The sequence below is a fragment of the Arachis stenosperma genome, chromosome 2 (assembly GCF_014773155.1).
Source record: "Arachis stenosperma cultivar V10309 chromosome 2, arast.V10309.gnm1.PFL2, whole genome shotgun sequence".
Lineage (NCBI taxonomy): Eukaryota > Viridiplantae > Streptophyta > Magnoliopsida > Fabales > Fabaceae > Arachis > Arachis stenosperma.
The window spans coordinates 116,228,465-116,240,358 of record NC_080378.1 but is presented as its reverse complement, the minus strand read 5'-3'; the positions used below and the strand labels follow the sequence as shown (position 1 = coordinate 116,240,358).

Sequence of the window (11,894 nt, the reverse complement as noted above, 5' to 3'; positions counted from 1 at the left end):
CAGTGCATGAACCTAATATAATATATGAATTGTGTTTGCTTTTCGTAAGCCTATTCTCAGCTTCATATGTCCACAATAACAATAATAATATTAAACAACATATGTGTTTGATTATCTCCAAACAAAATATCATAAAAAGATAACAATCTTAACATCAATTCACATAGTCATCCTCTAACTTAATGTTCTAACGAAGTTTGCAACTATAATTCCACAGAAAAATACAACAACTGTTGCAACACTAAAACACCTATGGTCATTCTGCACATGTTTGCATCTCTTAACTTGCAGTTCTAAAGCATGTACTGTATGCTCTAGCTCCCTCACTTTTTCACCCAGCATCTCAGCTGTAGCCACGTGCTGATCTTCGGGTTGCTTTCCACTATCAAAACCAAATGATTTCGAGCCTTCAAAATCGAACAACGCCACAAAATCATCAAGCCATGCAAAGTATTTGCAATGTGACCTGAACTCTGTAATATTTACAAATAATGGTAAGAACATGTTACCAGGGGGTCACATCAAATGAACTTAATTAAAAATTCAAATCACCTTAATGTTGGGACATCCATAAAACAACCTATTAGGGTTAAGCTCCGTCGAAGATAGGAACAGAATTGCATGAGTTCCACAATAGCACCGTGGAGCATTGAACCTCTTCTTCTTCCTCGTCTTCCGCGGTCCAACACTTCCAGCAGAGCCGATGGTTGCACTCCTGCTTTCGTTGTTGACTACGTCTCTTCTAATTTCGTGAAGGGATGCTGAAGTGAGCTCCCTCATGCTGCTCACGGCGACTTAGGGCTTCACAAATTAGTCAGAAGGAGGGGGACGAATACCCACAACGAATAAGAAGTCACCTCCCCTCAAACGACCACGTTTTATGTTGACGTGGATGCGAACAATTAACCCCCTGTCCATTTCAGTTGTCCACGTCTCTAGCAATCGTTCACGTCATCCAGCTCACACACGCTTACCGTGACAACTTAGCGTTTTCTGTTCATTCTTGCCGGAGATTCACCCTCAAGTACCGGCTTGTGTGACGAAGGTATGGGACAGGGACCGAAGTGGATTACAATATTCGTCAGAAGTTGCTTTGTCATTGTGCGAAATGGTCAGGGACCGGGTTGGTGTAGTTCACTCTTGTTTTATCTTTACTTTTTTTTATTTACACAATACATTCTGCTCACACACTACTATTAGTACGGGTTTTATTTTTTTGAAAAAATTTTAAGTGTATCGGGAACATCGGTATTCCAGTTATTTTAACCGTTGATATTAATTAATATATATTATATATTTTTTTTATAATTCAGATTAACGATTAAAACAACTGAAATATCGGTGTTTTCGATACACTTAAAATTCTTCTTATTTTTTTTATCAGTGAACTTGAATACGTGTGCAGCTCTTAATAATAAAATAATTATTCAATAATTATTTATCAGTTTGACAAGTCGACCTAATAAATGTCTTATTTTATTATTTTTACTAAAAAACAGTTAAATACGTTAGATTTTTTTCCTTTAAATATATTGAATTAAATGAATAGATTTTATTTACATATTAAGAAAGCCAATTATGGTAACGAATTTGCCGATGTATAATTACTAAAAAATAAACCTTAAAATTAGATTCTTATTAATTTACACAATTTTAATATTTTAAAGTCACTAAAGTAAATTTTTAATATTTTGGTAACTGCTATTATATCAAAATATAATAAAAAAAAAAGTATATATTTCTATCGCCAATAAAAGAAAAACTAAAAAGAGAAGGAAATTTGTCGCCCATAAAAATGACAACAAAAGTTGTTTTACTATCCAAAATCGGTTATCCTAGTAGTAAAACTAAAAAAGAGAAAGAAAGAGTTGTTGTCGCCAATAAAAATTACGACATAAAAGGCTCTACTAGCCAAAATTGGGTACGCTAATGGTAGAAGAACAATATTACTAGAAAAAAGAGATAATTCTTTTAACTTTTTTATTTTAATTTTTTTGACGTACACAATACAGTGATACACATTTACGACACACTATTATTACTACAAGTTTTATTTTTCTCACAAAGAACTCGAATACATCTGTAGCTCCTAACGAGACAGGTAATGTTACCGTATTTTAAGATATCAGTTGCTTATCTTAACTTAAAAAAAAATATATATATATATAATAAAATAAAATAAATAGAGTAAAATAAAAATTAGATTTTTAAAAATATTAATTTTGGACTAATTTATTCTTAAAAAAAAATATTTATCAGATTTTCTAAGATAATAAACGGTGGATATGTATATTTTTCTGTTAATAAATATGCAAAATAAAACTGAATTGTCTATATATTTTATTATTTATATTAGTATATGTCTCGTTATTATCACATGAGTAGAAAAATTTTGTAGTTTTGGACTTATCTTTTGAGTTTTCATATATCATTTATCAACTGTTTTTTATTTATCATAAATTCTATTAAAATAAGTGAAGTTTCATTCCAAAAGTTATTATCTATATGAGTATATAACTATTTTTTATAGATAGATATATCAGACCAATTAACAGTACATATAAGTATCATCATTAGATTTTAGTTAATAAATTCATAGAAGGACATGTGTTTATGGTTTACTTTTTTAAAAGACTAAATTAATACTTTTTTTTAAAAAACTAATTTATTTGAAGTCAAAATCTTCAAGAATCTAATTATTACTTTACTCAAATAAATATTTAATTATTATTTATTAGTTTGACTAATAGACTTAGTAAATCTCTTATTTTGTCATTTCTACTAAAAATAGTAAAATACACTAAAGTTTATATTTTAAAATATATTATATTAAATAAATATATTTTATTACATAGTAAGAAAGTCAATCATAATAGCCAATTTGCCTATGTGTGATTCAATGTTATGAAAAAATTAAACCTTAAAATTAAATTCTTATTAATTTATGCAATTTTAATATTTTAAAGTCAACAAAGTAAATCTTAATATTTTAGTAACGGTTTTGTTAGTTAAACAACAAAAAATTTAAATAACGTAAATAACAGAATAAAAATTTGGTATAATAAAATAAAAAAAAACATACTTCACCTAAATTAGCTAACCAAAACAGTAATTCAAAAATTTAATCATTCGTATAGCTAGTAAATTGAACATCTAACATATTTTAATTGTATCTAACTAAATCCATTCCGATTAAATAACTATCCTCATAAGAATTTAAATAACTATCCGCATATCTAATAAAATGGCCATCCGACTAAGAATTAAAATAATCACCCGCATACCTACTACATTAACCCAAAGAGACAGTGTACCAGATAATAAACGACGAACTCATGTTGGACGAAAATCCCAGGCTGAATCTAGCATCGTTCGTGACGACGTGGATGGAGTTCGAGTACCACAAGCTTATAATAGCCGCCATTAATAAGAACCACGTTGACATGGATAAAGGGGTGAGGGGTGCAAAAACGGCGCCACAACAGAGTTGGAAGAGAACTTGGTGCGACGGTAAATGAGGCGACGGCGTCAAAAACTTTGTGGAGACGACAACGACCGTTGCGGAAGATATCAACGTTGATGAGAGGTGCAAAATGGTGTCACTAACAAGATTAGAGGAGAACCTGGTGTGACGGTGAGGGAGGCGACAGTGTCAAAAGCTTTACAGCGATGTCAATAACAGTTGCGAGAGAGATCGACGCACGATGCTGTTGAGAGGGTGGTAGGATGCAAAACGTATAATATGGGAATGTATAACCGTACGTAATGGTTTAGATGTTAATCCTAATTTTTTTTCAAATTTTAAAATTTAATAATAATTATTTAATTAATTAAGAATCTTAATTTCAATTTTAAATTTACTTTCCCTTTTTAAAATTGTTGTTTAAATTGTTCACTATATACATTATTTTTCTATATATTTTTATAGTAATTGCTGTTATCTTAAAAAATAATTAAAAAATGAATATATATTACTATCGACGATAAAAGAAAAACTAAAAAAAGAGAAAAGAAGAGTTGTTGTCGCCAATAAAAAAATAGGTAAAAATTCAAGTGAAGTTGACTTCATGTGAAGTTGATATTTGAGAGCCGTTAGATAAAAAATTAGTCAAATCAGTCAAATCATCTAAGTGTTCTCAAATATTAATTTCACGTAAAGTCAACTACACCCGAATTTTTACCTAAAAAATAACGACATAAATATTTTATTAGCCAAAATCGACTACTCTAGTTGCAGAAGAACAAGAAAAAAAAAGATAATTCTTTTTTTTTATTTTAAATTTTCTTTGGACTTACACAACAACATGCATCAAGTCACACATTATTATAGTATGGTGAATTATATGGTAAAAATGTAAATTTATGAATTTTTTTATGGATTAAAAGAGAGATTGAAAAAAGTAGGACTCACACTTTAAATAACAATAAAATAATAAAAAATAATTATAAAAAAATTATTTTCTCTCTCTATACTACTTTAATTTATACAGTAAATGTCCCTTATAGTATTATTACTATGGATTCTATTTTTTTTTTCACCGAAAATTCGAATACGTGTGCCCAAGTGAGACAGGTAATATTGCCCGGTTCCAAGACTTCGTTTGCTTATCTTAACTTTAAGAAAAGTTTAATAATATAAATATTCAATTATTGTTTATCAGTTTGACCAGTCAATTTAATAAATATTTTATTTTGTTATTTCTATTAAAAATAGTAAAATACACTAATTTTTTTAAATATAGTATATTAAATAAACTGATTTTATTTATAGAGTAAAAAAGTCAATCATAATAACCAATTTATTTGCTTATATATGATTAAGTGTTAAAAAAATTAAATCTTAAAAATAAATTCTTATTAATTTACAAAATTTTAATATTTTAAAGTCACCAAACTGACCAAAGTAAATTTTAATATTTTGGTAACTGTTATTATATAAAATATAATTAAAAAAATGAGTATATGTTACCATTTTCGATAAAAGAAAAACTAAGAAAGAAAAATGAAGAGTTGTTGTTACTGATAAAAATGACGACATAAACCGTTTTATTAGCCAAAATTAACTATTCTAGTAGTAGACAATGTTATTATGAAAAAGAGATAATTCTATTTTATTTTTTTATTTTAATGTTTTTGGACTTACACAATACATATTTATTTATAGAATTGTTAAAATGGGCTAATTTTATCGGTCCGTATATATACGGACGGATTTTCTTTCTAAAATTAAGTCTGTTTAAATTTTAGATTAAATAGATTGGGCCCGATTAATCTATAAAAATGACGAATTACACAAACGGTCTATTTATTTTTTCTTTACAAATTTTTTTTAAGAGTAGCACTTTTTTAGAAAGATATATATTTTTTTGACTCAATCCGAAAATCTGATTCATCTACTTAAAAAATTGATTGTTTAAGATTTTTAACTTAAAAATAATATTTTTTGCAAAATATTTTTCAAAAAATAAAAATAAAAGGATAAGCAGACAAGCCCACCATTTAACTCTCGTACTGACCATAAATGATCTCGACTAAAAATTTATGGCCTATAAATAAAGTGGATACAAACTTAAATGGATCCAACCTAAATAAACCAGACTAGCTCGTTTGACGGCCCTATCCACTCTCACACTACTATTACTATGGGTTCTATTTTTCTCAACGAGAACTTAAATACATGTACAGTTCCTAGTGTGGCAGGTATACTTGTAAAAAGATGTTAAACGGACTAACTTATCCCGTTCCGTCCCATCCCACCAAAACTCGTCATTTGGCAGGTTGACATGCCCCGCCCTGCCTAGTGAAACAATCCTAAATTTTTCTATCCACCTATCGGCAGGTTGGCAGGCTTCTCGTTTTTTTTAATTAATTTTTTATTAATAAACCGTTAAGTATTAAACAATATATATAATTTCATAATTATTTTAATTAATTTATAATTTTTAAAAATATAATAAAAAATTATAATTTTTAAATTCATAAATATTAAAATTTTTATAATTCTAAATATGTAATAAACATAATCATCAATTAAGTTTGTTAAAATAAAATAATAAAATTAATATTATAATAAATAAAATAAACATTATCTAAAATATAATTAAATATTTTAAAATTTTTAATCAATCAAATATAAAACATAATTTAAATTATAAATTAAAATATTTTTAATTATCATATTTATTTCCAAACCGCACGTAATGCTGTGCTGCCTTGTTCCAAGGCCTCATTGGTTATCTTAATTAAAAAATTGATAAAATAAATATTTAATTATTATTTATCAGTTTGACAAATCGGCCCAATAAATGTTTTATTTTGTTATTTCAAGTTTTCAACTAAAATTATTAAAATACACTAAAATTTTTTATTTTTTTTAAATATATTATATTAAGTGAATATATTTTATTTACATAGTAAGAAAGTAAATCATAATAACCAATTTGTCGATATATAATTTAATGTCAAAAAAATTAAATCTTGAAATTAAATTTTTATTGTAATTTTAATATTTTAAAGTCACCAAAGTAAATTTTAATATTTTAGTAGCTGCTATTATATTAAAAAATAATAAAAAATGAGTATATATTATCGTAATTTCAGTATAGATTTAGAACTAACATCGTGATATTTTTTCTCCCTCATGAAGAGAACTTTCGTTTTATAATTCACTTGGATACTCTCTCTCATTTTCTCTCCGCTCTAGTTACACAGAATGCAACTATGAGAATTTGGTTTGGTTCTGAAACTTGACATCTCTTGTTTCAATACGAGGTAATTACTTAACAAATTAAACTCTTTTCTTTTATATACATTTAATTTGTGTATATAAACTTGTTCCTTCTTTTATTATTATTTTTATTATTATTATTCTCTAGTTAATTCATTCTTTGATGCCTATTATGTTTATCAATGGTTTCAGTTTCAGTTTTTCATTCACAGCACCACCACCACCAACAACAATAGAGGTAAGAGGAGAAAAGAAGTTGACAATAAATTTTGTTTTTTTCTAAGACCCTTTTGCCCACTTTGATCGATTTCTAGTTTCTACACTGTACCCTTTTAAGGCTTACATATACAATCCTTTTTTTTCTTAAATATTTATTCCTTGCATGTTATTGCATTTCTTTTTCTGCAATCTGGAATGTTTGTAACTATTGTGTATTCTCTTGTTTTGTTTCAGAATTATATGTAGTTGTGTTAAAATTTAGAATGTTGAAGTTGATTTTGATGCCCATACCCGCTAATTCAATCTTTTCTTTACTTGGCTGCTAATTGTTTGATTCATACTTTTTGTGAAGAGAGTGTTACCTTGGATATCAAGATGATAATGGTGGTGATGATGATTTTTGCTATTTATTGTTGTTGTTAATGTTCTTCGTGTTTTGTGTAAAATCTTATTAATCAACGTTTATGAGGTGTTGATCTGGGTTTAAAACTGGATTTGGGTATATTGTGGCTTTTTGTGTGTGATTGGATTTTTCAGAATGTGGTTGCTTGATTGGTTTTTTCTGCAGAAATGTTCACGTCATTTGTTATTTTTTCCCCCTTTTTAACAGAGCAATGCAAGATTCAATTTTGATAGAAAATAAGATGGTATTGTATTTTCTACTTTTCTGTAGGGTTCTGCATATATTCGAAGTTTTACTGATTTAAAAATTATTGCTTCTCTTGTTTTTCTTCTCTAGGGATTTACTAATTCATGTTTAGATGTATGAATGAGGGTTTGACTTATACTATGGTACTGGCTCAGTTTATTTATCATCAATTATTAATTGTTCATACATTTTTTTATGAGATGAGAGATGCTGATCTAGGTTTGAAACTCGATTTGGGTATGTTGCGGCTGTTGGGTGTGATTAGGTTTTTCAGGTTGTGGTTACTTAATTGGTTTTCTTTACAGAATTGTTCACATCAATTTTTATCTTTTTCAATGGTATGCAAGAGTCAAATTTGAACAAAAGTAAGATCGCATTGCATTTTTTGTGATTATACATGGTTATGGATACCCTAAACCTTAAATTTTCAGAATCACTAAATTTATGTTTAAAGGTAAATATGAGGGTTTTACTTATACTATGGTATTGTCTTAATTTTGTTTATGCAAATCATTGGTTACGAAATCAATTAATTAGATGGATAAATGATTGATTATTGATTAAAATTCTGCATAATGTTTTACAAATTCTCTGTTTCTCCAAGCCAATTTTTTTTTAAAAAAAATATTAACTGTCCAATATTAGCAGATGAAGACTCTTTGCTTTGAGGATGACAACAAAGAAGGCACTGAAACGAAATCTTATTTGGATAACAAACGTAGAGACAGAAAAGAAGCTCCTCGACTCGGAGATCAGTACCAGGCTGAGATTCCATCATTAGTAACAGAGCCTCGTATTTGTCAGCCAGTGAAGATTTCAAGAGATTCGGATAAGACAGAAGCTGTTTCATTGAAGCTAAGAATTCCTCTTACAAGGCCACATTGTAAACTTAAAAGCAGTTTTGAGATTTTAAAATCTGTCACTACTCCAAGGGGCTCAAGTCTTCTACCCGGCTTGCTGAGTGCTCCATCTTGGACAGACGTTGAACGCAACAGTTTTCTCCTAGGCCTTTATGCCTTTGGGAAGAATCTTAATACTGTGAAGAGATTTGTTGGGAGCAAAAGTATGGGGGAAATACTCTCTTTCTATTATGGAAAGTTTCATAGGTCCGAAGGATATTGCCGATGGTCGAAGTGCCGGAAGTGGAGATCTAACCGGCGTATATATGGCCAGAAAATATTCATAGGATGGAGGCAACAAGAGCTGGTATCGCGATTATCTTCCCAGGTGTCAAAGGAATGTCAGATCACTGTGGTTGAGGTATTTTTCTGTCATATATTTTATTGAATGTAAATATGTGATGATTAATTTTTGGCTTTGAACAAAACATACATGTGAATTTAACATTTTACTAATACTTACTTTGAGTGTCTCTGTTATTAGTATAACTAGTTTTAGTTATGGTTGTATACTATAGTATAAACCATTTAGTAGCCGAGAAGATAGCGGTGGAATCCGAATTTACGTAAATGTTTATTTATTATTGCAGCTTACAGGGAAATTTGCTGAGGGTAAGATGCGATTTCAAGACTATCTTTTTGCTTTGAAGGATGCCGTTGGAATTGACCAGCTTGTAGCGGCCGTAGGTGTTGGCAAAGGAAAAAAAGATCTCACCATTTCCAAGAAAACACAAATCAAGCACAACAATTCTGTTAAACAGAAAATACAGAAGGTGAAAAACTGTATTTCATCCACAGACATAGTTAAACTTCTCAAAGGAGGAGATCTAAAACTTAACAAAGCTCGATCCAACGATCTCTTTTGGGAAGATGTTTGGCCTCGTCTTGTAGCAAAAGGATGGCACTCTGAACAATACAAGGATGGTACTGTTTCTGGTTCGAAGCAATCTTTGGTTTTTCTTACTCCTGGTATCAAGAAATTTTCAAGGGCAAAACTTCAAAAAGATAACCACTACTTTGATTCCATAAGTGATGTGTTGAAGAAAGTAGCGTCTGATCCAAGGCTTCTTGAGATGGAAGCTCAAGCAAACGAGAAGAGTGTAGCTAAGAAAAAATTAAAACAGGAAAAGCAAGTCTTAGATGGGAACTCAAAGAAGCATCAAATTTCACATCCTCGAATTCATAGCTCAAAGCGTCAAGATCCAATGAAATTCACAATTGTAGACACCACCATAGTTTCTGATTCGGATAAGCATAAGGGGAGAAAACCAAGAATCTCAACTTTTCGAACCTTGACTATGTCTACCATCTCTAGCCACTCCAGTGGATCCGAACAAGGTGCATCTCATTCTCAAGAGATTGAAGATCAAGCCGAACAAACTAGCTCTTCAAACCTAGTCAAAGAATCCTCTGATAAAAGGGTGAAAATAGAGTCACCTGATTATACAGTCAACAACTACGAAGAACAAGAGCCTTCAAAGGAGATCAACAAGTACAGATTTGTCCAAAATGTGATATCAGATTGCTCAAAATATTCGCGTCCTATAGTGAAAAAGCCAAAGTTAGCAATGGCTAACCATGGAGAGTATAGCGATTGTACCGTAAGTACTTCTGTAGATAAGAAGTTAGATTCTAACGAGTCCTCGTCACAATCGTATGGAGAATCGGAGAGCATTCCAGACATGATCAACGAAGGCAGTGATATTGAAAACCAGAGAGTTAGAGAAGTTCCTGGAGAAGAAACCAAAATCAAAACCAAGATGCTACTTGACTTGAATCTTCCTCTCATTGAACCTGATTTAGAAGTTGAAATTGAAGTTCCATCATCTATGATCATACAACAAAACAATGATAACCAATGTGAAAATGTACCTTGCTTTCCATCTGAGGTAACTCAAATCAATGAGATAGAAGAGTTTTCTGAGGGCCACGAAGAGCAGAAACCAATCATTGTCAACAGGCGCCAGAGTACAAGGAATCGACCGTTGACTAGAAAAGCATTGGAAGCTCTGGAGTCCCGGTTTATCAACTCTAAGAGGAAGAGAAAAAACTTGGAATCTTCACAGAATAACTCAAAGTCTCAAGGTGGTGATGATAGCATTGACAATCCTATGCCTTACATAGGAGTAGAGAAGGAAAATGTGATCAAGGAATATAGCAGTAGCATCAATTTGGGTAAGGAGGATATTTATGATATGTGAAAACTGAAAAATTTGGGATAGATTCATCTTTTGAAGATACATGTTTAAAAATGTTTTTTTTATGTGAATTATATAGATGATTGATTTTATTGTTTCAAATGGATAAGGGTATACAAGATCATCAAAGTCATAGGTCATAATAAAATTGTAGCATACTTAGTTATTTAGATTTAATCATTTTGAGATTGACCCTCGTTTCTACATGTTAGTGTCTACATGTTAGTGTGTTTTCATGTTACATATAGTTTTGATATTGATAGAAAATTTTTTTTTTCAAAATAAACAAGCTATTCATAAATAAATAAAGAAACTCTCATATTCAATATTGCATCTAAATTTAAATTAAATTTACATGACATTTTGTAACTCATTTTACCTATTTTTCACTCTATTAAACAAAGTAAAATCAAACATATACTTAGAATATCATTTGGAGAGAGATCAAAATTATTTCTTACCAAATTCAAAATTTATTATTCTTTTAAATCTTATATGTTTGCACTTAAAGTTTAAATAAGTATAATAATAATAATATTGATAAATTTGTGAGGTTAATTTTTCTCTTTTTTTTGGTCGAAGATTAATTCTTCTTATTTAATGAATGCATTCAAACTAATTTTTCATTTATTGATGGGCCTTTAAACTAATTTTTAAAATTTTGGAACTCCAGAAAAAAATAATTATTTTTTCTATTATTGAAATATATATTCTTTTTCATTTTTTAATGCTCCTAAATTTAGGGGTATAAATGATAGTATGTTACTACCCTCTTAGAGATTGGTTAGCAATATTTAAAGAGCAATGCTAGGGAGCCAGCAATTTTTGTGATTGTTAGCCATCAACTAGTCATCAATGATGATTTGATGGTGTGAGATTGGTGTGAGATTTCATCCAATGGCTCACCTTCTTCTGCTGGTTACATGCTGGCCAAAATTCAACAAAACTACTGGTCCCCTAGACTTTTCCATATTTAAATTCACAAAATACTTTAAGGACATTTGACATATTTATAGTTATAAACTTCATGTAAAAATTGTGCGTGCTATCACCAACTACGAAATGCTATTTCGGTATATTAAGTATGAGCTCTAATATTAAGAAAATAAAATGATAAATATATAAGTTGTTTTTCAAAAGTATTTTTAAATATTCAATCAAATTTTTCATAACAGAATATATAGTCAATTTTTTCATAAACA

At 29.5% G+C, this 11,894-nt stretch overlaps 1 protein-coding gene across 2 annotated transcripts; it reads left to right on the top strand.

Moving 5' to 3' along the window:
• Positions 1-6,663: 6,663 nt before the first annotated feature.
• LOC130961959 (uncharacterized) lies at positions 6,664-10,839 on the top strand. 2 transcript variants are annotated; one of them, XM_057888014.1, is made up of 4 exons: positions 6,664-6,771; positions 6,920-6,965; positions 8,241-8,855; positions 9,085-10,839. In XM_057888014.1, exons 3-4 carry the CDS (start codon positions 8,244-8,246, stop codon positions 10,693-10,695), a joined length of 2,223 nt encoding a protein of 740 aa, XP_057743997.1. In that variant the 5' UTR covers positions 6,664-6,771; positions 6,920-6,965; positions 8,241-8,243; the 3' UTR covers positions 10,696-10,839. The 2 variants fall into 2 exon arrangements, with proteins under 2 accessions (XP_057743997.1, XP_057743996.1); XM_057888013.1 differs by having other exon boundaries at positions 6,677-6,771; positions 8,244-8,855.
• The last annotated feature ends 1,055 nt before the right edge of the window (positions 10,840-11,894 follow it).